Source organism: Gobio gobio, assembly GCF_949357685.1.
Source record: "Gobio gobio genome assembly, chromosome: 2".
NCBI lineage: Eukaryota > Metazoa > Chordata > Actinopteri > Cypriniformes > Gobionidae > Gobio > Gobio gobio.
In genome coordinates, this window is record NC_137098.1 from 63,249,542 (window position 1) to 63,277,033 (window position 27,492).

The 27,492-nt window shown below is 40.2% G+C and overlaps 1 protein-coding gene across 2 annotated transcripts in view; it reads left to right on the forward strand.

Annotated features, from left to right (window-relative positions):
- Nucleotides 1–344: 344 nt before the first annotated feature.
- Nucleotides 345–27,492, forward strand: part of serpinh2 (serine (or cysteine) peptidase inhibitor, clade H, member 2) — a 45,674-nt gene continuing 18,526 nt past the window's right edge. Inside the window, exons 1-4 of one of the 2 annotated variants that reach the window (XM_079845099.1) lie at nucleotides 345–609; nucleotides 2,338–2,963; nucleotides 15,562–15,654; nucleotides 15,729–15,961. In XM_079845099.1, the coding sequence (XP_079701225.1) occupies nucleotides 2,345–2,963; nucleotides 15,562–15,654; nucleotides 15,729–15,961 (945 nt within the window). In that variant the 5' untranslated portion in view covers nucleotides 345–609; nucleotides 2,338–2,344. The remainder of the gene's footprint in view (nucleotides 610–2,337; nucleotides 2,964–15,561; nucleotides 15,655–15,728; nucleotides 15,962–27,492) is intronic. The other variant, XM_079845098.1, reaches the window with a different exon arrangement.

Sequence of the window (27,492 nt, forward strand, 5' to 3'; positions counted from 1 at the left end):
TATTATAGGACAAGTCCACCTTATGTTGTTGGGCCGGGGCAGTGTAGACCGCGCGCGCCCCCTCTCGGCCGCTATTATATCCGCCTGCTTTCCTCGAGGTACAGCTCAGGGAACCAACCAGTTGCGTGAAAAACAGATAGCTTTTTGTCCATTTTGAAGGTCAAAACACTGAATAATAATGCACTCCGTCACTTTTGTGGTGTATAACACTGATAGACAAAAAATGACTCGGTAAACAAGAACGCATTAAAAAGGAGGTGTATGGAATGGGCAATTTCTGGAAAGAGGAAAAATGCCCGGATTGAGTCCAGGGAGAATGCATTGCATTCGGCTGGTGGAAAAGTGAGCAAACTGTGACAAGACCCTCCTCAGTCACGTCTGAGCCTGCCCTGTCAGTTCCTTTCAGCTCAAACCCGCTGAAGAAGCCGCAGGAAAGAAGGAAGCTTTAATTAATTAACGGTACAAGCAAACAAGGAACTTTTTCACTTTGTTTTTTGCCCCTCAGTTCTCCGAGCAGACGGAACAGCTGCGCTCGCTCAGCAAGCGCAAAAATCAACATCTACTGTTCCGCCTGTGTAATATCCTCCGACGGCTGCTGTTACTTAAGGGGTTTGTTTGTTCGGTCTTTCCTGTGATCTCTCGGCTATAAAGCGAAATTTCCTGAGGACTCTGTTCGGTTCATGGTTTAGATTTAAGAGGATGTTAACGTTGATTTTAGCGATGCATGGGCCGTGAGGAAGTGCCTGGTCACTATTTAATGCCCTGTCAGCAGTGCAACTGTCTGGAAGAACACCAATTTGACGTCGGGATTAGAGTGTCAGAAGAGGGAGGCTTGTGTAAAATTACCACTGCAACCACGTTTTCCTCCAAAATACAGTTGTTACTTCTGTAAAAAAAAAAAAAAAAGGAATCTCATTCATTTTCAGTGCATATCTGTCATATTAATTTATTTGTATTGTACTGTAGTGACTATGGTATTGTGGTGTAAACACTGGTTACCATGGTATTTTAATGGCAACTGAGAATTATTTTAATTTCTTCCTTTAGAATATTGTTGTTCTATGGGATGGATTATGGCCTGGGAACCGGGCCCTTGAGCTGAGGTTTCTGAAATTGAGATAGATAGATAGATAGATTGACAGAAAGATAGTTAGATAGATATGCGAACAGTGTTTGAATGTTTGCCAATAATATAATTAAAATCAATGAATTTTGGGAGGTATCCAAGAAGCTGGTGCCCTGGGGCCTCACAGGACCATAATCCATCCTTGGGATTCAGGACTTTAATATAAATTAGCATTTGTGAAATGAAAAAGAGAGAGAGCGAGAGAAACTTGGACAGGATTTGATATTGTCCATCGAAAATTGATTAGACTTCGAAAAGTGGGGGGAGGTGCTTGGGAGAAGAAAATTGTTTTTGACAAAATCATTACAATCAAAATAGATCTCATAGGTGAAGTAAGACAACAAACATTTTATTCTTTTGAATTACATGCACCAATGAATTATGCACAATACAACATGTTTTAATGAAGTAAATGAGATCGGTTTAAATTTCATGTTGATCATAAAGCCAAAAGTATACTTAGTTTTTTTTTTACGTGTACGCAACTGTGTGCGCACAGTTGAACGCACAGCCTTGCAAAGTACTTCTTCCGACTCGTATGCGCACACAATTTTGAGCAATCTCTCGCCATGAGTTGCAACCCAAGTAAATACTGCAACAAAAATGTAATGCGCATGTGCAACCTGCGCATATAAAGTAAAAAAATTCAGCGGTGGCTGTACAGTACACGCATGTACTATTCTGATGACGAAATGTGTACGCTGACCCTCGCGTACGCATAAAAACTGAAGTAAACTTTGGCCTTAAGGGGCCGTTCACACAGAACTGCGAGAAAAAAACGAGACAGATGCAGTAGAATGGGGAAGAAACACGTTTTGACACAAGACACGTTTTTTAAAAGTTGAATTTCTTTTAACTTGAGAGGCGCGTATTTATATATATGCTTAAAACGGAGAAGTTTTTCCTTTGAGTTTTCCGTGTACGATCCCCATTCACACGGATCTGCGAAAACGACCATAAAACACTGTGTTCTGCTGCTAGGCCATTAGATGGCAATGAAACATTATAGACTGAATATGTAATACGCATGTGCATGACGTCATCCTTTTGCGTTTTTTTGTTGTGTAAATGGACGTCCATAAAAAGTTGTATGTTTTTAGTTGAAAACGGTGTCGATGCGAGAAAGCTAGCATGTGTTTACATTGAAAAACAATGGATAAGTAGCGCAGTGGAATGGGAAAAATTTTCTTCTCTTTCGCTTTCCTCTCCAGACTTGCAATGCGGCCCACGTCTGTTGTTCCTCTCCTGTCTCTACTACTGTTGGCTCTACAGAGCGTCTGGTCATCTACTCCACAGGAACCCAAAGTTCAAGGCTCGCCTCAGCCAGAAATCTCCAGCTTACATCACCCCACCTGGAGCCTGGGACTGCAGCTGTACAGGTCGCTCCGCATCAACGGATCCAAGACCAACACCGTCATCTCCCCGCTTCTGTTGGCCAACTCTCTGCTGGCTGTGGGAGGTGGAGCTAATGGATCCACAGTAGGCCAGTTTCGTGATCTCCTGAGGATCACCAAAAATGAAAAGGCGGTTGGAGAAGCTTTGACCGGGGCACTGAAATCTGTGCGTGAAGCTAATGGAACCAGCTACACATTGCACAGTTCCTCTGCACTGTTTTCCAAACAAGCCCCTGAACTGGAGAAGAGCTTTCTGGAGAAGCTCCAGACCCACTTTGGGTTGCAGCATGTGGCCCTGGAGGATGCACAGAAACAGACTGACATGGAGAAGCTCCAGTCCTGGGCTAAAAATGGGATGGATGGGAAAGAGACAGCAGCTCTGGAACAGGCACTGGAAACCAGACCTGGAGCCATGATTCTAGCCAATGCACTGCACTTTAAAGGTGAGAAGAAAGAATAAGTTGGAAACTAGTTTAGCTGGCTTAATCGTTCTATTCTAGTATGATATTGAGTCAAAGAGGTTATTTGCATCACTGAAGGCAAAACCATATCACAGGACATGGCACATCATGAAAAAAGACTTCTGTGAATAGCATGCTTTAGGAACAGGCATTAGATAGAGTTTTACTGAAGGTGTGGCTTGTCTACTGTACTTAAAGGATCAGGATAGTTGTGTCTAATCTTGAAGATTTATGGGCCATTATGTGTTTGGACAGTGGCCAGACTGCATTGCAAAATTCATGACATCTTGTCTGATCACTGTAAAACCTGACTTTGCTTAAAATGGCCTGTGGGAAGTGAGTGCTATTATTTTCTATAATTTGAGTTCTTGGTGATGCTTTGTTTGTGAACTAATCAGTATTTTTGAATGAATTGTAGACATGAAAGATTTGTAGACATGCATGTTTTAAATATAAATGAATAATAGTTTTATTAATGGTCCGGCTCTGTAATCTGATTGGCTGAGCGGCTTTCCAAGAGCACTGATGTACATTCTAACAGCACTGGGACTTGAATCATTAATTCTTGTGGGATTTGAATCATTGATTCAACACTGATTCGTTCAGCAAACAAAACAAGTGACTGGCTGCGTCTGAAATCGCATATTTCCCTACTATATAGTAGGCGAAAAACAGTATGTGACAAAAGAAGTGTGTCAGAATTCACTGTACTCATAGAGTAGGCAAAAAATACCCGGATGACCTACTTCTTCCTGCGAGATTCTGAAGTGTGCATATGATGGACACTTTACCATCCCATGAGGCCACGGGAATTGTGAATGCCAGTGAAACGACGCAACTGACACCTTGGCGAATGTAGTACGTCTGAATTACGTTCATACGATTATAGAACATACTTTTTAGCAGTTGCAAAGTAAATACTTATTCAAAATTAAAGCTGCAAGCAGCTATAAAAGGCCCCTCGCACATGCCACCCGGAGGCCGCAGGAAAACAGTAAATAGTTGGCAACATGCATTTAAGCGGGTAAATATAGGAGAAATATGGCAAACTCACTTCAATGTGCCACACTTCCTTCTTCCAGCAGGTGGTGCTTTGACTATAACTGAATATTGCCATGTAGAGTCTTCAGGTCAGGACTATTATCAAACATGTGAAGTTTGAGGCAGATCGGACGTTGTATGCCTGAGTTACAACAACTTTCGTGTTTCGTGACGTAAATCGCATACATTAGCACGTATCCACATGTTGCAAGATTTAATGTGTTTCTAGCATGTTTGAGATTTCATGGCATATTTAAAAGTGTTACTGGGAGTGTATTATAGTATAAAGCATGCCATTTCCTGTTGCCAGCAGGTGTAGATGTCTTCAGGTCAGGACTCTTATCAAACACGTGAAGTTTGGGGCAGATCAAACATTGTATGCTTTGCATTGTATGACTTACAACGGCTTCCTGTTTTATGGCGAAACAACAAACTTTGTGAGGACACGCTCTCCAGGGAAAACTCAAGATCTTCGCAATTTAACATCACAAAGGCCTTTAGATTAGACTGACCAAATATGATGTTGATCTGATTAAATCTGTAGGAAGGGGTTTATTAAAGTACGACGTCTGGAAATGGCAAAAACTGCAAAAATTTTGCTGAGAGAAATTCATAGTATCTCACTTCCTGTTGGGTTTTTAGATTTTGCACCCAGGGTCTTTTTTGTTGGTATTGGGCTGTTACATGTGTCTACCGAATTTCATACTCGTACGTGAAACATAGCTCGAATGGCGCTTAATTAAAATTTTGTAGGTGGCGCTGTCGAGCCATTTTGCCACGACTAATTATGAAACCCATATTAGACGTAAATTTTCGCCACTTCTGACGCGTGTGCAAAGTTTCATGAGTTTTCGAGCATGTTTAGGGCCCCAAAAATGTGATTAATTTGGGAGAAGAATAATAATAGGCTGAGCAAATACAATAGGGTCCTCACACCATCGGTGCTCTGGCCCTAATAAGCACCTATTCAAGAGAGTATGCGATTTATTATTGCTATTTTCTACATGGTGAATGGCACTTCACAGTCTCTCACTTCCGCCAATATGGATCAGTGATTTTGATGACATCACTCTGCACTTCAGCATCTCATAAGATTTTCTGTCCAATCAAATGCTCTCTAGAATCTGAAGCCCCGCCCCCTACATTATAAACAGACGTCGAAGAGCTGAAATCGGTTCACTTCTTGTTCACACATTTGCTATTTTCTATATGGTGAATGGCACATAGTGCACTATATAGTGGATAGGGAACGATTTCAGACAGTGTAAATACTGTATGCTTTCCATTGGGGCGAATGAAGTCTGGTTTCACGTTATTGTCCGCTCCGCTCCGTGAAAACAGTTAACATTTTCATTTTCCAGTTCTCTACCAATTCCAGGGTCATTGGTGAGCTTTAACACTCGCAGATATCGCCTCATTTCTTTAAAAAAATAAAGGCTAGGACTGATATCTGATCCAAACATGATCAGACAGAGTGGTTGTAGCACCGCTGGGCGTCCACTCTCTTGCGTGCTGGAGAATTAGCTGGTACAGATTGTGCTGCTGCTTGATAAATGGAGTATAAGCAGTTGCACGACTGATGCTGAAGGTGAAAATTTGCTCGGAGGATAAGGAATCACACTTTAGGGGGTGTGCAAAACATACATGTGTGTGTGGTTATAGTGATTTATGTTGGTGTAGCAGATGCACCTGTGTTTACGGCGTATGTGTTTGAATGTATTTGTTTACTGTATATCTGTTTGTGTTCACGGCTTCACGCTGGGAAGTCTGATTCATTTTGTTGAACTTCCAAGATGGTTGGAATAAACGGTTCATTACTTTTTTTTTTGCAGTTTATTACAGTTCCCAAACTACAATCAAGTGGTTTACAAATGCTTTGTGAATCAAATCAACCAAGCATCAGTTCAAAAGAATGATTCTTTCACAAAGGGGGCATTTGTGTGATTCACGTTCAGGGTTGATGACACACACCATCTCCAGGATATCAGGAAGAGCCTTCCCAGGAGAGGTGGTGTGTCATCTTAAATAATGTAGTAATGATCCTCTGCTTCTCTTGCCCTCCAGTGAGTGGGTATTGTCTTAAAGGGATAGTTCACCCAAAAATGAAAATTTGCTGTTAATTTAATTCACCCTCAGGCAATCCAAGATGTAGGTGACTTTTTTCTCAGGAGAAAAGTAAAGATTTTTAGCTGAAACCGTGGGCCTTGGTGATTCATATAATTCAACTCAATGGTTACTGTCACCTTGAGAGTCAAAAAAAAAACATATACAGGCAAAACAAAATTAATACCCGTGGCTCCTGAAAATACATTGAGGTCTTATGAAGCGAAACATTTGGTCTGTGCAAGAAACCGAACATCATTTTCAACATTATTACCTGTAATCCACAGCCTCTGCAAATGGTCCTGAGTGCGTTCACGGCAGTCTGGAGCGCAAACTGATACGCGAGCTGATGCTGTGTTTGTGTACAACAGAGAGGGAAGATGCGTGTGTTGTATTGTTCAGAAAAGTGGTATGTACTTGTGCTTATCCTGGATGCCGCAACCTATTCATCATCCCTCCCTCGCACTTTGTAACAATTCCTTTCCTCGCAGGTCAAAATGACCTGAAGCTCTAAAATTATACTTTTATGTCCAGAAAGCTTATTTCATTACATTTTTATATTTTGTATGCATTTTGGGGGGGGATTTTATCAATAAATTATACATTTATTACCCATTCTTCACATTCTTTCTTTAAAATCAATAACTTGCAATTTCATGCACAACCCTTTTAATTCAGCTCAAAATATCTTACATTGAGTGTCTTTGCCGACCTCTTGTGGGAAAAAAATAATATAACATGATATTTCTTGCCACTAGATGGCCTTATAGCTCTTTATGGGGCAAATGCACTCTTCCACTGGGTGCTGAAGCCAGTTCTCGAGTTCATCTCTTCAGCATGCATTCAGATACACATGTAGACATTATAAAATCATTTTTTGGTAAAGTTTTTTTGGTAAAATAAAAGCATTTTTAGGTTTTCCCATGTGTACTGAAGCATTTCTCGCATTCCATTAATTCCTAAGAGGGTCAAATTGACCCACGAGGTAAGGATTTCTTACTTTTTAAAATTTCAAGCCCAAAACTCCTTGAATCCAGTCAATTTTTTTGAGTGTGTGTGTATATTCATATTTGTAAGTCCTAGGGTCTTGGACCACTCAGATGAACACTCAATTTATACAATACATTTTTTTAATGCGTTTTGGGTCAAAATGACCAGAGGGAAGGATGACGATTTACCTTTTTTTTGTTAAAGGGCATTTGTATTAGTCTTCGCTTGTGCACTTTGTAAATATGGGGGCGGTACTTCTGTCTACGTCTAGTGTGGCGTTTTCGACGTGATTGCGCAATCACTGGCGGCCGCAGAGCAGTGCAAGATGAGCAATTTAGGTTAAATTCATTTTTATTTTTATTTTGAAAGTGTCCGATCGTTTCGCTAGATAAGGTCCTATTCCTTGTCTGGGATCACGCAGAGCCTCTGAAGCCCGTCGAAGCGCTTTGAAACTGAATTGACATTTTGGTTGCAATTGAAATCCATTATATGATGAACAATCCTGGAATGTTTTCCTCAAAAAACTTAATTTCTTTTTGACTGAAGAAAGAAAGACATCAACATCTTGGATGAGATGGGAATGAGTAAAATATCAGGACATTTTCATTTTGAAGTGAACTAATCCTTTAACAAATTCCCTTCAAGTCTTTTCACTCGGCGACTGTAAGTTTTGAATGCTTATATCTCCTTAATGCAAATGTTGTCATTGTTTTGGAACACAACAGATTATTCATAACCTTAAGGCTACGATAATCATACTAAAAGCTTAAAAACTTTATTTTGATTTCAGTGGGCCTTTAAACCCAAGTTCAGACATTTGATACTAAAAGGAACATTTTTGACACTCTCTAGAGATGGTAGTTTTCTTGTCTTATTATTATTGAGCTGTAATAGCAGTAATATTGTGTTCACACAAAAGCTGTGCAGTACATGCAGTGCCGTGTTTAGTTAAATCAGAGACATTTCAACAATACTTAAGTTTCTTGTCAGTTCCAAGAGGAGACGTTAAATATGCTTGAAGGGCTTAAAATGAGTTTTTAACATGCCGGTGCTATATGCTGTTCTACTTCACCGGAGTTCTGTCTCTCTCTTTTTGTGCATTGTCTCACCCACATGCTGGAGTCTTGTTCTACTCATCGATTTCTTTGTCTGAGTAATACTGGCAGGTGCTTTGATCCTATTTTAAACACAGAGCGATGGGAACGGAGCGGTGGGAGGAGAGCTTCTCTCTACTACCAAATGCAACAGGAAATAAAGTTTGGATTGATTTTAGGTTGATAAGCAATCTAATTAATTTCTTTTGTTTTATGTTTTGACTTAATTACATCTTCTTTTTTTTCCCATTCTCAAGCAAGAAGCGAGAGTCGGTGGAAGTTCATTAATTCAGCCGATGAAATATACAAATTAGATCAGACAATAGATTGGGCCCTGTGAATGAGATTATGAAAATTGAATTCATAGTTTGGATTTATAATTTAAAAGCAGTCAGTAGTCGCACCGCTTCAGGGTTCTATAGTAATTCATTTAGTGGCCTGTGCAATATTAACTTTGTCCGAAGCTTTTTCATTGCCTCTCTGATGGGGCGTTTGTGGACTTCTGCTCTCGGTGTTAATCTGAGAGCGGTTTTCTCTGTTCTCCTGGAATAAGATATGTACGCCCGTTCAATCATGCATGTGCCGCTTCAGATTTCTGAGCCAAGTGGATTTGAATTAATAGTTCGCTTTTATAAGGAGTACGTTACAAATGTTTTATTAGCCACATACACACTACAGTTAAATTTGGTTGACGGTTCACCTTTTAGTGCTTATCCCCTTTCTTTACACACACACAGTCATTTATATATGGATTCTATAACTGAATGAACTCCAGGACAATGCAGGTAGTTTACAAAAATTCTATGCCATGTGTACAGAACCGAGCTGAAGGACTAGTTGTTAATGACGGATTTAAAGCGCATCGCAAATGCGTCTCTCTTCTGTATGTGTGCGGTGCAAGAAAACACAGGGGATAAATCCAAATGCTTAACATTGAAAACTATTGCGACCCACACCTGCCTATTTTATTAAAGGGTTAGTTCACCCAAAAACATTATTTTCATAAAGCACTTTGCTTGAAATGTGGACTTGTGCTATTTTTATCTTTATAAAGTGCATGAATGTATAGTTAATATGACACTTGTTTGTCTGATGCAATGACATTCATATATTTTGAAATGTGGCTTGCATATCGGTATCAGGTGAAGTGAATAACACTGATTATCTCTTCATCACGGTGTGAGATGGTGTGTGAGATGGTGTGTGAGATGGTGGTCCAGTGGGTTAAACCATGGAACTGATACGTAAAAGGTTGCTGGTTCGATCCCAGCGTTCACCACCAGTGTGTCCTTGAGCAAGGCACTTTACTCCATGTTGCTCCAGGGGGATTGTCCCTGTATGAAGGGCACTGTAAGTCGTGCCAAATGCATAAATAAATAAAATAAAAAAATAAAAAAATCACGGCACCTGTTAGTGGGTGGGATATATTAGGCTGCAAGTGAACATTTTGTCCTCAAAGTTGATGTGTTAGAAGCAGGAAAAATGGGCAAGCGTAGGGATTTGAGTGAGTTTGACAAGGGCAAAATTGTGATGACTAGACGAGCGACTAGATGGTGAACCGGTGACAGGGTCATGGGCGGCCAAGACTCATTGATGCACGTGGGGAGCGAAGGCTGACCCGTGTGGTCCGATCAAACAGACGAGCTACTGGAGCTCAAATTGCTCAAGAAGTTAATGCTGGTTCTGATAGAAAGGTGTCAGAATACACAGGGCATCACAGTTTGTTGCTTTTGGGGCTGGTCTGATGAATCACGTTTTCTTTTACATCATGTGGATGACCGGTTGCGGTTGCGTGTGTGTCGCTTCCTGAGGAACACATGGCACCAGGATGCACTATGGGAAGAAGGCAAGCCGGCGTAGGCAGTGTGATGCTTTGGGCAATGTTCTGCTGGGAAACCTTGGGTCCTACTTTGACACGTACCACCTACCTAAGCATTGTTGCAGACCATGAACACCCTTTCATGGGAACGGTATTCCCTGGTGGCTGTGGCTCTTTCAGCAGATAATGTACCTCCGCCACAAAGCAAAAAAAAAATGTTTTGCCAGTAATATAGAATCTCTAGCCCATTTGTAATTTGGTGCTAGTTTTTCACTTTGTCACCTGATTCCACTTCTGTAGTTCAGTTTATCCAGGCCTCTGTTTTGTTGTGCCTTAAAATGGAATGTGCCACCCAAGATGAAATTTCCATAATCACCTTTAAACACTCCTGGTCCCAAAACCACTGCTTTCAGCATGAAACATCCTCAACCGGAGGAATTCAAAACATATTCCTTACATATAATTAGGAATACCATTAACAAAACCAGAAAATAAACAAAACAAAGAGACAGAAACTTGGTTAGAATTCTTCTTTAAAGAAAAAAAGGTCTCATTTTATAAACCCGAGACGAGACGTTCAACTGTCATTTATTATGAGAAACACCTGATCCTGTGTAAGGAAAGCAAACCTCTCCGTTCGGCCCCGTGCCAAGCTTTGCATGCGCCTCGATGGTATGCTAGCAGTTCCCTTTGAGCTTGTGAACGCAAGCCAAGAGCCAGAGCAGTTGGATTTCAATAATTATACAGGGGGATGAAATTTGATCAGCCTAAAGTTCAAAACACATGGCATGGTATCTGTCAGTTATTACGGGGTGGCAAAGCTCTTGAAACTGCGAGCATTAAAAGGGGAATTCTGCCATGCGAGTTTCTGAAATGCCACACAAGGATTCTTGTCACTGCGGTCTTGGCTGGCAATCAAAAGAAAGAAAACATCCTGGGAGATTCTGTGACTGAAAGAGAGAAACAGAATGACCCGACGAACATTCACAAGAGAGAGACACTCATACCTTCTTCATTAATTACAGAGCGGAAAGACAATGCGGCTATTGTGTGGTTTTGCATCTTGAAACCTCTCTCAAGCCCATTTTCAGTAATAACCCAGCCACAAACAATAAAGCTAAAACGCTCTGAATTAAAGCACTTTCATCTTCTCTCGCCAGATCCTTTGGTTCTCAGAGCAGGGCTGCTTTTCGGAGGTGAAGTTTATTGTGCTTGTTTTGCGGTTTGCTGCACGAAGCACAAAGACTGAGGAAATGAGCAAGTGTTGTGTCTGCCACCACGACACCCCCCGAATGGGCCTGCAGTTCCCTCTTTCTCTCTTTCTTTAAAGCCGTTGACCATTTCACCAAAAATCTCTTATCTCTCACCCCCGTCTTTCTTATCACTCCGCACCTGTGACTCTCCATTTGCACCCTGCTCTGAGCTCCAATCCAGTTCTTCATGGTGTCTGGCTATTTGTTTCAGTGTACCTGGAATTATAAATTGTACATGCGCCAGAAGATTGTAGCCTGTACGGGAGTGAATCCCTGTGGGTCCTGTATGTGAGGTTTCCGGGCTTGTATGGAAATATACTGTTCCGTGTTACTCTGATCCGCTTTTCCCCCACATACATCCGGTAAACATCAAATTACACAGGAGTTTACCATGCCCGGATATTGCCGGATTTCAGTCTTTTCATGCAGTGTGTGGACGGAACAAAACTCACTCCTGAAGTTGCGATGATTGACAGCATAGCAAAGTTCTGGCTTCTCACATGTTTGGTATCCGCTATTTTTTACCAAATTAATATTACAACAACCAAAGACATGTCATGTTTTGTTTATGTCTGGAAGGCTGCTTCACAGAGCGCACACTTGAAGTGTTGCCATGTCCACTTATTATTTTTGGGCTTGTTGTTTGAGCTTGACTCATAAAGTGATATAGTTTGTGGGGTTAATGGGTTAGGTCACCCAAAAATGAAAATGACCCCATGATTTACTCACCCTCAAGCTACCCTAGGTGTATATGACTCTCTTCTTTCAGCCAAACACAATCAGAGTTATATAAAAAAATATCCTGGCTCTTCCAAGCTTTATAATGGGAGTGAATGGTACCATTTTTTTAAAGTCCAAAAAAGTGCATCCGTCCATCATAAAAGTAATCCACACGGCTCCGGGGGGGAAAAAAACGGCCTTCTGGGGTGTATTCCAGAAAGCAGGTTATGTGACATACCTGGGTATGTTTAAGACTAGTGAGCGGATAACCTTAACTTTCGGTTCCAAAAATAGAGGTAACTTTCAGGGTATGCAAGTAGTAATTACTTATTAAACGAAGAGAATGAAAAAATTATTGCACAACCACCAAATAGATGGCGATGTGCACTAAGTAGGTTGTGTAAATCGCCATTAAACAAAAGAAGAAAAGGAAGTATAATGTTGTAATCTCTTTCCATGGTGAATCATTGATTCGTCGCTCTGTTGAGGATGTCTTATCTGTTCACGGTTAACATACTCTGAGCTGTCTGAACTTACTCATGGACGTGTTTTTGGAACCAGCATACCTCGAGTGAGCAAGGTTTGGGTTAATCAACCGAGAGTTCAAGGTATGTGTGACGATAGGTTAACCTTGCTTTCTGGAATAACCCCCCAGAAGCGAAGCGATGTGTTTTTGTAAGAAAAATGTCCATATTTAGCTATAACTTTATAAACCATAATCATTGGCTGCTGGTAACGGTCAAATGCAAGTTGAGTTGCAGTCCGAACAGTGACCTCTGACCTGACGTAGGATGTAGGAGTAGCATAAGCTTAGGTGAGAGTAGACACCTCTTGCGGTTCAAACTAATGGGGCAACAAACTCAAGCTCCTCCAACATTTCTCTTCAAAAATTCTCGTTTTAGACTTCTAATTTGTGTTTGGTATTTGGTTTTGCTCTATCCTCTGCACTTCCGCGTTCGTCAATACATCATGCGTCGGGTCAGAGGTCAGGAACTAGACTTGTGTGCAGCTGGTTTACCAGAAGCAAGTAATGATAGTTTATGAGGTTATAAATATGGATATTTTTACTTACAAAAATGCATCGCTTCACTTTAGAAGGCCTTTATTAACACACTGGAGCCATAATACTTGATGAATGGATGTGCTTTTTTGGGCTTCAAAATCTATGATTTTCTAAAATACATTATAAATGTATTTTACTATCACTGCATCTGTGTAATGCATGCAAGCTGAATAAAAGTGTTAATTTCTTTCCCTCCCAAAAAAATCTTACTCAACATTAGAGCACTTCATCATCGATCAGAAAAGTTCTTCAGTCTATCCAAGTACATTCTCTGAAATTAGATTGTGTCTATGTTCAAAGTTTAAAAAAAACAAGAGAAATCAAAATTGCCTTGATCTTTTGACATATAAAAGGTCTTTGTTCCCCAGAAACATCTTGTAATCTTCAGAGCTTAAAACGTCCTTCTCTCCGGAAACGGCTCATTTTGATAATGCGGGATCTGACATCACACAGGCAAACTAATTTGCACATCACTGCCTCCAGAGAAAGGCATCGATGAATAGTTATACATCATCACACCATAGGCTCCGCCCACTGCCGCTCAGTCGCTTAACTCCTGACATTTACTTACACAGTAAGTAAGTGTAGCTTCTAAAGCAAAGAGAAGCCATTATAATCACTGACGCTGTCTACACTGGATAGAGTATACAGATGCCGTTCAGTTTCTGATGTTCTCCACACACTTGAGTCTGTCGACAGCAGGACCAGTAGAATGAATGAGGCATTTATATAGCGCTTTCATATGTACTACTGTTCACCCAAAGCGCTTTACAACTATGTCAGGAGTCTCTCCTCAACCACCACCAGTGTGGAGCATCCACTTGATGCGACAGCAGCTCCACCACCAGCTATTGGTGGAGAGGAGAGAGGGTGATAGAGCAAATTCAATGGATGGGGATTATTAGGAGGCCATGATTGGTAAGGGCCAATGGAGGGAATTTGGCCAGGACACCAGGTTTACACTCCTACCCTTTTTTCTGAGAAGTGCCATGGGATTTTTAATGACCACAGAGAGTCAGGACCTCGGTTTAACGTCTCATCTGAAGGACGGTGCTTGTTACAGTATAGTGTCCACATCACTATACTGGGGTGTTAGGACTCGCACAGACCACAGGGTGAGCGCCCCCTGCTGGCCTCATTAACACCTCTTCCAGCAGCAAACTAGTTTTCCCAGGAGGTCTCCCATCCAGGTACTGACCAGGCTCAGCCCTGCTTAGCTTCAGTGGGAAACCAGTCTTGGGCTACAGGGTGATATGGCTGCTGGCCAGAAGAGTGAAAGAACGTTTGTTTTGACAAGTCCCGTTTAAACAGCTCGCCCGTGTCCCTTTACAGACTTCAGAAGGATCCCAGCATTAAAAACAAGTGGAGGGTTTATTTTAATGGCATCCCGGATCACGTCTGAGGATTATATGTTTGTTCTGAGCATTTTGTTCTAGAAATGAGGCACAGTGTAATGACAAGTTTGTAAAGAAACTTTTATTGAAAGATGAAGCCGCAACTGTATTGAATCTGACAGCAGCTGCATCACAAACCGTAAATAAATGATTTCATAATGCTTTGTCTGTAAATGATGGTTTTTACACATATATATTAGGGGTTTTTGTGCACAAAAACTTTATTAACATTATAAGTGAACCTCAATGAGCATAAAATAATGAAAATAATCCATGTCATGACCCCTTTGGTAACTCTGCTAGGACACCTGTGTGATTTAAAAACATTCACTAAGAGTGCCCTTGGGACAAGTTATTTTTAAACAATTGAAAAAAAAGGGTTATTTCTGAGAGAAAAAAAAGCTCCAGCATATTTTTTCCGATGACAGTTTGACATTTGTTTTATCTGACACAATGATATTTAGCCATTTTAAGTGTGGCTTAAGGTCTAAACAACACGTAGCAAGGTTCAAATTGAGTTGCAGAGGCCACCGACTGTCTTGTGTTTTTGTCTCTTCTCTCCTCTTGAAGAGCAATATAGTGCTTCTGGTGCAGCGAAATACAATAACACGGCCCGGCTTAACCCCATATTGCCTTGCAATCATCTTTAGTATTTGATTTGACTCGATACTGCTTTTTTCGCTCTTTCTTGTTCTCTCATTCTTTATCTTTCCCTTGACTAATCCAATAAGGTGAAAAGACTGTGCAAAAGAACATGTGACTGTAATACTGCTAATAGTCTCTTTATCGAATCTCATCTTTGTCAGTGAATTTAATGGGTGTAATGGGCTGTAATAATACGTCCTATGCCTCTGCCTCCCCTGCACCCCTCCTATTGCTTTTTCTTTCTTTTATCTTTCGCTCTTTTTCTGGCATGGTGTCTGTGATGTTCTTTTGTATGATTTGACTCATCAAGGCTTCAACGTATGTCTGATCCAAAGATGGGTTTGGCTGTAAAATGAGTAATGTAAGATGATGATGGTACTCGATGTTCTCTAATAGTTTGTGTCAGGACGTTAGAATACTTGTCCGGGTCGTGACGTCCTTTTTTTTTCTGTTTTTAGGATTTTGGGATCGAGGCTTTTACCATGAAAGCCGAGATTTGCGCAGCTTCCTGGGTACCAAATACACTAAAGTTCCCATGATGCACAGATCAGGTAAGTCCCAACGATCATTTATCATCGGCATACACATCTAAGACATCCAAACCACCAAATGTCTGTTTTCCCAGGTGTATATCGACACTATGAGGACGTGGAGAACATGGTTCAGGTGTTGGAACTGGGCCTGTGGGAAGGGAAGGCCAGCATGGTGCTGCTTTTGCCCTTCCATGTGGAGAGTTTGGCTCGGCTGGACCGTCTGCTCACCCTGGATTGGATGGAGAAGTTGTTGGGGAAACTAAATCCCACAAGTATGGCATTATCCCTCCCGAGAGCCAAGATGAGCAGCACGGTCAATCTACAGGTAATAGTTGAAATATTGTACGCATCACTTCCAACACGGTCGTTATGAGAGTGTGAAATGCAATTTCAAAACATTACATTATAGCTAAATATTCTTAACATACAGTGTAGATAAGACTCATTTAGAAAGCTAATGGAAGATATCCAGATATGACATTAGCATAATGAAAACCAACCATAGGTCATAGATTATTCTCATTCAGAGGGAAAGCTATTTTCCTTTTAATGGAAATTGTGTTTGCGCTGAAATTGCAGTCAGGGTTTGGAATGCAGTTTTATGTGTCTTAGGACACTGAGCTATGGTTTTTATTCTTTAAAACATTCCTCAGTAGTGCATTTAAGCGTTTCCTTTTTGTGCTGCTCTCTTTTTGAACACCAGCAGGTTGGGCTTGCTGCCCTGCGATCAGGGTGCAGATTATTCAGGGGTTCAGGCAGTGTTCATTTTTACAGGGTTTTTATTGTTAAGAAGGACAACATTTTGTCCTTTGATGAAAATATCTAGTTCTTTCTTTCTTTCTGGTGCTAGGCGAAGGAACGGGGGAACATTTTCATAGTTCTGATAACTATTGGTGGAAGTACACACTTTTTGGTGTGTTTGCACTGCAGGAAACTGGGAACGATTTTAGTTATAAGAACGCACAGGATTTTGAAAGACTATGGTGGGTGAACCTTGGTCCCTCTAGGGGGGGTTCGGGTAAATTTTGTACATTTTAAAGTTAAATTAATCAGTCTGGTGCACTTTGAGAGTTCAAATATTAAGGGTTCCAACACATGTTCAGTGTGCAAGTTGAACAAAGAAAAAATTCTGTGAATTGACTTGTACTTTGTAGGTTAAAGGGGACTCAACGCCCTTTTAGTTGTGATATAGTGTCTCATTCTACATTAAATTCACACTGATGTTTAAGAATGCCAAACAGTTAAAATATAATAATATTAATTAGTGCTGTCAAAATTAGTGTGTTAACGCATGCGATTAATTGTTTCATTTTAACGTGTTAGAAATATTTAATGCAATTAACGCAGCATCTGTTTTTTCTAGCGTTACAGTATTTGATCACGCTCTTATTCATGCTAATGCTTTTAAACCATTCAAGCGCGACAAGACAAAAGAGAAAGCGCTGTCTGTGAATGTCCTGACACACACACGGCCGACAGAAAGACGTGCGCAGTATCTGTAAATGTTGAAACTGATATAGCTTTCAATTACACTGTAATGTTGAATGTTTATCATATAATGTCTAACAAAAAATCGATTTTATAGAGACATCAGTAGTAGGGATCGACCGAAATTGATTTTTTAGTGCCGATGCCGATACCGATTTTTTTTCATCAGCCTTAGCCGATGAACGATACGGGCTGCCGATTTTCTTGAGCCGATATTTGGAGCCGATACTGCTTTTGCTCCCTCAATTTACAACATGAAAATGACACAATGATCACGATGATAATTTAAAATTTACATCATCTCGCTAATAAAATATAAATAAAATATCTCGCTTGGCATTGAACTTTGAGCTTTATAATTTTACAGGTATTATTTATGCTCTAACAGCAACATTACACACTAACTAAAGTTTGAAAAATGGGATCACGAAGAACAGGACCTTTAAGTTACATTTATTACATACATACATAAATACATACATATTTACTGCTGGATTTGCCTGATGCAATGAACCCTTTTCACATGGTGACGACGTATTTTTCTATATTGCAACTTAAATCTAGCAATTTCTCTCATATTTCACATTTTAAGGTAATTTCATAACAGTGTTGTCATCAGGTGTGACTGTTGTTTCAAGGATGTTTGCTGCTTGATCAATATTATATATTCAAATTAACATTTTTAGTCACAACTTAATTTTATTGTGTACAATCTACTTACTGGGTGTAAGGAGATTTCTAGTTCCCAGAATGCTTTGCGTGAGATTTAATTGGAAGAGAAAATGTTGAATTTATTTATCTTCATGTGTTTTTTAGCAAAATAAATGAAGTAGACGGCTTATTATTGTTTAATGTTCTATTAAGTTGTGATTTAGAAAAGCTTTTGTCATGTTGGAGTGGTGGTGACGAGTGGAGCCTGATGTTATAGGCTGACGATGGGTAGGTGCAGTGTGTCATATAATTGCTTTGCTCAGTGAGCAACCGTTTATAGTAGTATTGTGCTTTGTCTCTACTGCATACTGCTTATTACATATAGTGAAATAGTACTAATGCATATCATATAAGTGTATTCACTTTTATTTTTACATCTAATTTTATTGCCGCTAAGTTGAATTATGTTTCTGCTACACAAAGTATTTGAGTTGTGTTTATGAGGAAAATTGAGTTGAAATTACTTAAGGGTGCATGAAGACATGTAAAGTCTATTTGGTCAAACACATATTAGATGAGTTCAAAATACTTAAAAGTCAGATGCAAATAGTTGCTAAAAAATTTTTGAGTAAAACCAAGGCAATGTTTTTTTACGGTGTACCAGTGATGTAAATGTACGTTGATTGGCCGAACGCATGACATACGAGACACCGGTCCCGGCTATTTAAAAAAAGCTGTGTAAACAGTTTACTTATATTTGCTCCACAAACATGGAGAACAGTGATAGATGGACTGACACCGAAGTTTAGACCCTTCTCAACCGATCACGGTGTTCTCCACCCTCCAGTTTTTATGTTAGTTGAGAGCCGCAGTTTAAGGACGTCGCTGTCGGCCGGCTTACATCACTTCAGAGTTCCCACTGGAGGTGCGAATGCAACCAGGGAAATGGCCCTAGGGGAACATTTTGTTCTTGGGAGACACCCTGGTGGCTGGTTCCTATAACTAAGTTCTTCTAATTACCCGCTACGAAAGCCCCTTGTGTCTATGGTATTCTGGTCCCTATATAAGTAGCTCATTTAATGTGATGATGTATGATCTGCCATGTGAGTCTGAAAATTCAGCTTTGTATCACAGAAATAAATTACATTTTAAAATATATTACAGTAGAAAACAGTTATGTTCAGTATTTTATAATATAACAGTTTTTACTGTATTTTTTTATTAAATAAATGCTGCCTTGATGTAGCCTGACAAGCCAGACCCACATCAAGGTGTTTGGCAGGGCCACCATTGGCTGGGCTCAATCCGAGAGGCGGGATAAACGGTTGTCTTTCAGATTCCCTCTGCACGCTATAGGATAGCGCTACAACCAACCAGAGCATTGAAGAAGGTGAAGCAGAGCTAGTTGAGAGATTCAACTTTAGCCGTATCCGGTCGCCAAAACTCCGAACACATCTTCCTTTCTTAAGAATGACTTCAGTGCCGTTCTTTTTTCTTTCCTCAAAGAAAAGCTTAACTCCAAGTCTTCCAGAGTCACAGCCAAAGCCGATTCGAAAGACCGCTGTTCGCCAGCTTCTTTGTTTACGAGTAGCACTCGGAACCGCAGCAATAACTGTCATTATGTTAAGCCCGCCCACCAACTCTATACACGATGTGATTGGCCTGACCAGAGTTTGTTTTTTCCAGCTCGCAAGCCAACGGAGAGTTGCTAGACTACCCTGACTGCAAATTAGATTTGCTGCCGCTAGGGTGCGTCTAGCTTTCTAGGCTAGCCTTGATGAGCATAAAAGCCTTCTTTCAAAAACATATCAACTTTTGAATGGTATAGTGTATATATTACAAAAATGTTAGCTTTTTATTTTTGAAGGTCTTAAAAATTGTGGACTGTCATGTTGTGCTATACAGGCGTCAACAGAACCCCACCACCGAAAGTCATCCTACATTGTAAACACAAATAAATTGGCAAAACTAAAAAAAAGTGAGGTAATCAGTTGCCTCAATTTTTTTAAGTTTAGAAATGTAAAGTAAGTTTAAGCAGGAACTTGCAGGTTTTTATTTTGTAATAAAAATTAACTTTAAATATTTAAGTATGCTCATTCATACATTTAAATGAAAAATATAATGTAATCTCATATTTTTAGTAGTGGAAATTTGACTAGCTTTAACTAGTTCATTCAATAAAGGCCACATTGCTAATTGGTTACACAATGCTTTGGTAGCATTAATATAGCAAAGCACTTGCTAAATGAGGACAGCAATATAATGCATTTAACATGTATCTGTTCTCAAACTAAGCTCATTCTCTGCTCGTCACATGATGGAATCCCCGCAAAACCCCAAATAACAGAAACTCTTCTAAACTAGCAAAACAAAACATTAAACACTACTAAATCTCCCACTTAAAGTTAACCTTGCTCAAAAAAATAATAATGTAACACTTAATTTTGCCATTTACTGTCCCTTTTTAATGTCACGCAAAGCATGCTGGGAAATAGAAATCCCAGCCCAGTTAAATTTAAGTTTGTCTAAATGAAAAGAAACAAGTTCATGAAACTCAGTGTGTCAGTTTTGAGAACTCCAAAGAAAAAGAAAGTTCTAAATACTCATAAAAGTTCATTTGATTGAACTAATCTGATTAATTTGAGTTGGCTCTACTACTCAAACTAATGAATTATTTTGAGCGTTAGGGTTTACAGTGCATAATTGACCCTTTTGTATTTCAGTGTTTTTCAGAAGTGGAAGTCATCATAGTTGGATAAACTTCAATTGCGGAGAATTAAAGACTTAGAAAGAGGGGGGGGGGGGGATTTCTTCAGAGAAAAAGATGTTAACTTTACCATCACTCCCACAGCCGCTGTATTAGAAACACCCTCACGACAGCATTAACTCGTTTTTTTTATTTGTAATTTGAAGTATAGTGTCATAAACATACATAATTTTTTTAAATAAATGAAAATATAAAAACTTGGCAGGATTTACGATGCTGATGACCATTAAAAAACGCATTACCACAGTCTGTGAAAAGAGTCCATTGTGTGTCTGTGATCCCTCTTAAGTGTTTTCCATACAGACTAATGACTCTTCTGGCATGCAAAAAAATTCACGCTCCATCAAGGCCCGGGCAAAGGCACAGAGTAGCGGCCCAAAGCCCCTCGGAGAGATGCCATGCTGGGTTAGAAGCTCAGCACGAGTCTCTCCAGCAGCTCGGCCACAGGAAGCAGCCGGACTCAGACAGCAGAGACTGACAGAGTTGTGGAATAGCACAGATGGTTCTGCCTGCACTGCTGAACAGATCTGGATTTGGACGACAGAGAGTGACAGTGACTGTGGCGGGCTTGTTTGGGCTGTTGATTTCAGTAGATGAATCCGTGTCTGGCACGATTGGCTCGTGTGGTAAGCACATTTGGTTTCTTGCGGTGGGTTGATATGTCAAGTACGCCTTCATAGTGCTTTTCTTGTGGATCGTGGAGGTGAAGTGTTTTGGAGCTTGATGAATGATTTTATGACATCTGCTGGCTCTCCTCCTCTCTCCTCCCTCGCCTCAGTCTTCTCTCCTTCCTCGTCTCTTTCCTGTCTCCCTGTCTCTTTTTTTCTCTCAGCGTCTGACCTCAAGCACATCTATCTCTTGCCCGGAGTCCACTGGTTCCTCCCACTCATCTTTCGTCTCCCTTTCTTTATTCATCACTTCATCCACCACCTCAATCTTTGTGTCTGCCCTCTCATTCGCTCTCATTTCTAGCTGGCCAGTACCCCTACAGCTCATCTTCTGTCTCTGCCCTTTTCTTCTCTCGCACGTTTGCTTTTTCTCTCTCTCTTTTTACTTCCTTCATATTCTCCTGCACCTCTTTCAGAAGTCTTTATATCTTTCACTTTTTCTGTCCTCTGATGTCTGTGAAATATTTCACTCTTTGTTCTTTATTGAGTGGATTGGACTAAACTGTGACCCTCTTCAGTGGTCATAAACTACTCTTTCCTTCACTCTCTATTTTTTAGGGATGTACTGAAACTCCAGCAACTCACATAGACTCATGTGTGTGTGTGTGTGTGTGTGTGTGTGTGTGTGTGTGTGTGTGTGTGTTTGGTAACTTTATTTTAAGGTGATATAGTTACAGGTTACTACATTACTAAAGTACTTACTATAGTAATAACAGTAAATTATGCATACTTACAAATAACTAACCCTAACTCTATAGTAAGTACATGTAGTTAATTAATATTACTTAGTACTTATGTAAGTACAATGTAACTACGTCACCTTAAAGGGTAAGTTCACCCAAAAATGAAAATTAGCCCATGATTTACTCACCCTCAAGTCATCCTAGGTGTATATGACTTTCTTCTTTCAGACGAATATAATCTGAGTTATATTAAAAAAAGTCCTGGCTAATCCAAGCTTTATAATGGCAGTGAATTGTTTTTGAAGTCCATAAAAGTGCATCTATCCATCATATAACTGCTCCACACGGCTCCGGGGGGTTAATAAAGGCCTTCTGAAGTGAAGCCATTCGTTTATGTAAGAAAAATATCTATATTTAAAACTTTATTAAGTAAATTATCTAGCTTCCGGCCGCACCTCTAGAAAGTTAAAAAACCCTGATCTGAAGTTTTATACAGCTAAATAAACAGACGGAGCCGTTGATCAATTCCGAAAGCCTGTGCAATACCTCCATTACAATTAAACATGTGCACTACATGATGCTGGTGTTATTGTAAAGATTAAAAAAAGAGATTTCATTAATTGCAATGGCAAAACTGACAAAACGCCAATAAAGTCATACTTGTCACATACAGGACTCATTAAAGCAGTTTTTCACTATGAGCGATCACATATCCATATAATGCGTGAGGTTATTAATGTACAAAACATTCAAAAGTCTTCTTTATTTCATGATGGGAAGGGCTGGTCTCATGCTTGTGCTTCAAGCTTATAGTCACATTATATGCACGACACTTGTACATTTTCTCGTCAAAATGCAACTGCTCCCATAAATATTACACGACATAGCTAGACTACTTTTGATGAAGATGGGTTGCTATAAAAAAGTAAATTAAAAAACTTCGCTATTGTCAGTAATTCTAATAATATTGTGACACTGACAACATATTGTCAACTCCTAATATCAATATTCATAGCACAAGAGTTTTAAGATCATTTTAAAACGTTAAATGTATATAATACATACTTTTAATCCATTAAATTCAGGAACACTGAATTAACGTCTTCATCGAAAGACTGGGTGATTTATGAAGTTGGCATGTCATACCTATATGGGGGTCAGCGGAGCAGCATGTATTTTGATGAGAAAATGACACCTCTGGCCATTGATTCTGTTGGGTCGTTTATCAGTCACAGATTCTGTACGGACAATCTGACCCAATATGGCTGTTTTTCTATATATCTTGCTCTGTCTAGAGGCAAAAGTGATTCTACACAGGCTAAACTGGGTTAGCCCCATCCATTTACATTGTGGGGGAATGGACTGTTTTCCCCCACATTGACTCCGCCCCCACGCCATGCCCCCAGCTATGACACGACGCCGACCAAGTCTATTCAACTTACGGAAAAAGTGTAGCGCCTATATATATAATAAATATATTCACACCAAGTGCAAATAACCCTTTCTATTCGCACTAGCTCCGCCTAACAATGCCTGGTTGGGCCAAACAAGATTTAAAAAACGCTTGTATTTCAACGTCTTCAGTGGCATAATCAGTAAAGCGTGAGGCTAAAGGATCTTGGTTTTGACGCAATCAACCTGGGTTTAAATCCGCCTTTTGCCGAACTCGCTCTTCTCCCTTTTCTCATCACAAATCGCATCGGAAAGGCATGTACTTTCAATAAAAATTAAGAACATTTTCTAAATGTGGAAATAAAGTGCCTAACGAAATGTTTAATAATAATAAAATCATTTATTGGGTAGGGTTAGGGATAGGTGTAGGTGTTGGGAGGGCTTTTATTGTCCCATTAAGGCGCCATCCATTTAATATTTTGAATAAATATAATAATTTACACTGTTATTATTGCTTCCTGTTAATGTACAACAATACTGAGGTGCAAATAGCATGTATCAAAATAAAGTATAAATTACATGTAATTACTATTTACACATATTTGCAAAAAACTGCTACTAGAATGCGTAAATAGAATATATCACTGTTTTCACTTAGTAGATAGCATCTACAGCTATTTGCACTTCATCTATCGCTAAGAAAAAATATTATTTTCACTTAAGTGCAAATAGTCGCTGCCATATATCGTCGCTGTCTGATGAAAACCACGTATGTCCATTTTGCAGATTTTGAGATTTTTCGAAAGATTGAATGTCCAGGTTTATTTCTGTATACAGTATGCTTCACATATCTAAATGGCCAATGAAAAGTTGTGAAATCATGTCATCTGATTTTCACATATATCCATTTGGTGTCAATCACGCCGCGTATCTCCCGCCCTGTGGAAGCATCTCGCCGGTCTCGTGAAGTTTCATCGAAGCTCAGCACTGGAAAGCCGAAAGTACGACATTGAAGCTCTCCACAGTTTAGTTCTAATCTAGTTCTTCACAGATTAGTTTGCTTGCTAGTATGTAAATAAACTCTGTCTCATTGATAAGATTCAAACTTTTTTTTTCTTAGTCAAACTGATCAAATTATAGCCTGTAATGCTACTGTCATGATTGTCTCTAGAACATGCCTCACTCATTCTGCTATCACCGCTTGCCAGAGGCTGAGAATGTCCAGCACGTATTCCTCTGTTAATATGAAACGTGACTTGGCCATTCTAATTAATGATCGGAAGAACGCGTATCGACCACCGTTACTGTAAAATATGCACGTATGTCCATTTAAACTCAATTTTGGTCAAATGTGGATTATATCATTACACTGGCAAGAATATGGTTACATGTAAAGATGCCGTACCAAGTATGACAACGCTACATTCAACTGCTTTTGAAATACGGTGGTTTTTTTCACTTCCTGAAAAGTAACCGTTTTGGACATACGTGAGTTTCATCGGGCAGCGACGATATATTAGTCTGTCCAGTCTTTAGACTTGCACTAGACGTTGCACTATTTACAACGTAAACTGCGTAGGAGACTGACTCAGGATAGAACGAAATTGTTGAATAAAGTAATTATTTTTGTTAGATTTTACGCACAAAAAGTATTCTCATCGCTTAGTATTTCCATTTTTGGAGGGAACTAACCCTTTAGGTTAAACATATCTCAGCCCAACAATTACATTTGATAAAATCTCAAATTCTTTGCTTGACCCCCTTGCGCTTCCTTGCGACCCCCAAGGGTCCCCAGAGCCCATTTGAAAACCTCTGCTGTAGGGTCACTGTCCCAGGGTAATGCTGCAGGCACATGACAAACTGTCTAAACCACAAGGTTGGCTTCATCCTCATGGTAGACAGCAGATGTCAAGACAAATGTGTCAAGAGGAGTCCAGTGGCAGAAAAGGGTAGGAATTGAGAAAAGTAGAGGTTAAAAGAGACAGAGAGAGTAGAAAAAAACGTGACAGCTGTTGAACTAGACAGGTCAAACGGGGCACAACTGTTCACTAGCGAACGGTCGGTGTAGTGAGGGACAGCATTTTGTTAAAGTCTCGTAATGCCGGGTGAGAAATATAAGCGGCCACATGCCATGTCCGCGCACGCAGCGCTGCTTGGAAGAACAAGATTTTGACATTAACATGAGCGGTAAAGATGCCCAAGAGAGACCTAGAAGCTCGCTTAAAAGAAACCCACCGACAGGCCAGACATGACTCCCTTTTTTTGGACTTGCTGTGTTCACATAAGTGATGCCCCAGCGTGCGGAAAGAGGCCGAAAAGTCCTGCATCGGCTGCATGACATGAATAGAGCTGTATTACTTCTCTGACAAGCTCTCCTGCTGCTCCCTCACTCTCCACATCGTTCTGCTCTCTGTCTTTCTCTGCTCTTTCATGCTCTTGTCTGGCTTTTTCTTTATTCTGCCACACACACGCACACTCTCTCTTGTAGCATCTGAAGAAATATCACCGGAGGTCAGAGACACTTGATTCCACTACTTTTATATGGGCAGTGACAGAAGAGGCGCGCTGAGTGTTGCTTCCCTCTCCCTCTCCGATCGGGTCGAAGTGAGCAAACACAGGCTCCATCTCGAGGCGTTAATAGCGTTTCCACTTTTTATCTATCATCTCGCCTCAGAGCCTCAGCCTCCAACATGGCCGCCAGACACTCTGTCACTCTCAAGTCGCTCTAGGCCTTCTGTCACGCTCTCGCGTGGACGTCTTCGGTCTCAGGAGGAGCTGCCATTATCCTGATTTCAAATGTAGCACTAATGTAGCCGTGCTGCGTGGCTATGGGGTCCCGGCTCGGGGCAGGATGACCCAAATTGGACTGACGTGCAGCTGGAGAGAGGTGAGTGGTTGTGAGGGAGGTGGAATGGGGTTGAGTGCTGGAGAGAGAGAGAGAAAGGGCAGGAGAGTGGATGGGTCGGATAAAAATATCCGCTCTGGTGGTGAGGCAGCGAGGCCAGAGCTCAGGAGCGGTTAGTGCCAGGCGATAGTGGCTAACAAGAGATTGAGTCTGGACTCCATAACGAGCACGAGGGGTCGAGGGGTCACCTTCTGCCTGATGCCTGGCAAACACACACAGCCAGACACACTGACCTTAAGAGTCTGACGCAGGGATACACAGAAAACACTCACACACACGCGTACCGTGCCAAGGCCGGTGGATGCCAGTGTGGCTGTAATTGGATTGCACAGTTCTGTGTGTGTGCCAGAGAGACGGAGGGAGTCAAGCTAACATACACACACTCATTGATGAGGTCATGAAGTGGATGTGGTGTGTATGCCAGGACTTGGGAAAAGCCTGTTGTGTTTAGACAAGCGTTTTATTTGTTGACATATCCTGTTTATTATTTATAAAACAATATAATATATTGAAGTCGTGTGGCCTTGTTGTAAAAGCCTTTAGCCACGCTTGCCAATTGAATTTCTATTATTATTTGTCATAAATAATTCTTGCCAGCAATGAAAATGTGTTTTATTAATTCCATTAATGATTCTTTTAGTGCTTCTTTTATTACGCAGCTCTTTTTATACGATCCTAATGAGTCTGTTGCCAAATAATGAGATTATTCCAGATGTCACAAACATAAAATAAATGTTATTATTTTTAAAAGACTTTGTAATGAGGCATAAAATTGGTGTAAATGCAGTCTAATAATTGGCCCTAACCAAAGACTTTATATATAGGAAAACGGTGCACTCTGATTACTTATGAATGGGAGAAAGTGCAACGCCCAATATGGTGAATAAGCCACGCCTTCTAAATGAAAGAGCCAATCGTTGATTAGTAAAGTCATGACGTCACTGCCGTTAGAAGCTCAGGTTGCTATAGAAACAGGCAGTGTTCTGAGACGCACGTTTAGGATTGGTCGTGCGAATTAGCTTGGTCCAAGCTGAAAAATGCTGTTTTTAAAATCATGATTCGAGCGTTTAGAAACAAAATTGGTAACACTTTACAATAAGGTTGTATTAGTTAACATTAGTTAATGCATTAGTTAACATGAACTAACCATGAACAACAACACTGTTCAGCATTAGGTAATCTTTGATAACGTTAGTTCATAAAAATCCAGCTGTTCATGGTTTGTTCATGTTAGTTCACAGTGCATTAACTAATGTTAGCAAGATTTTAATAATGCCTTTAGAATTTAATAATAACTTTAAA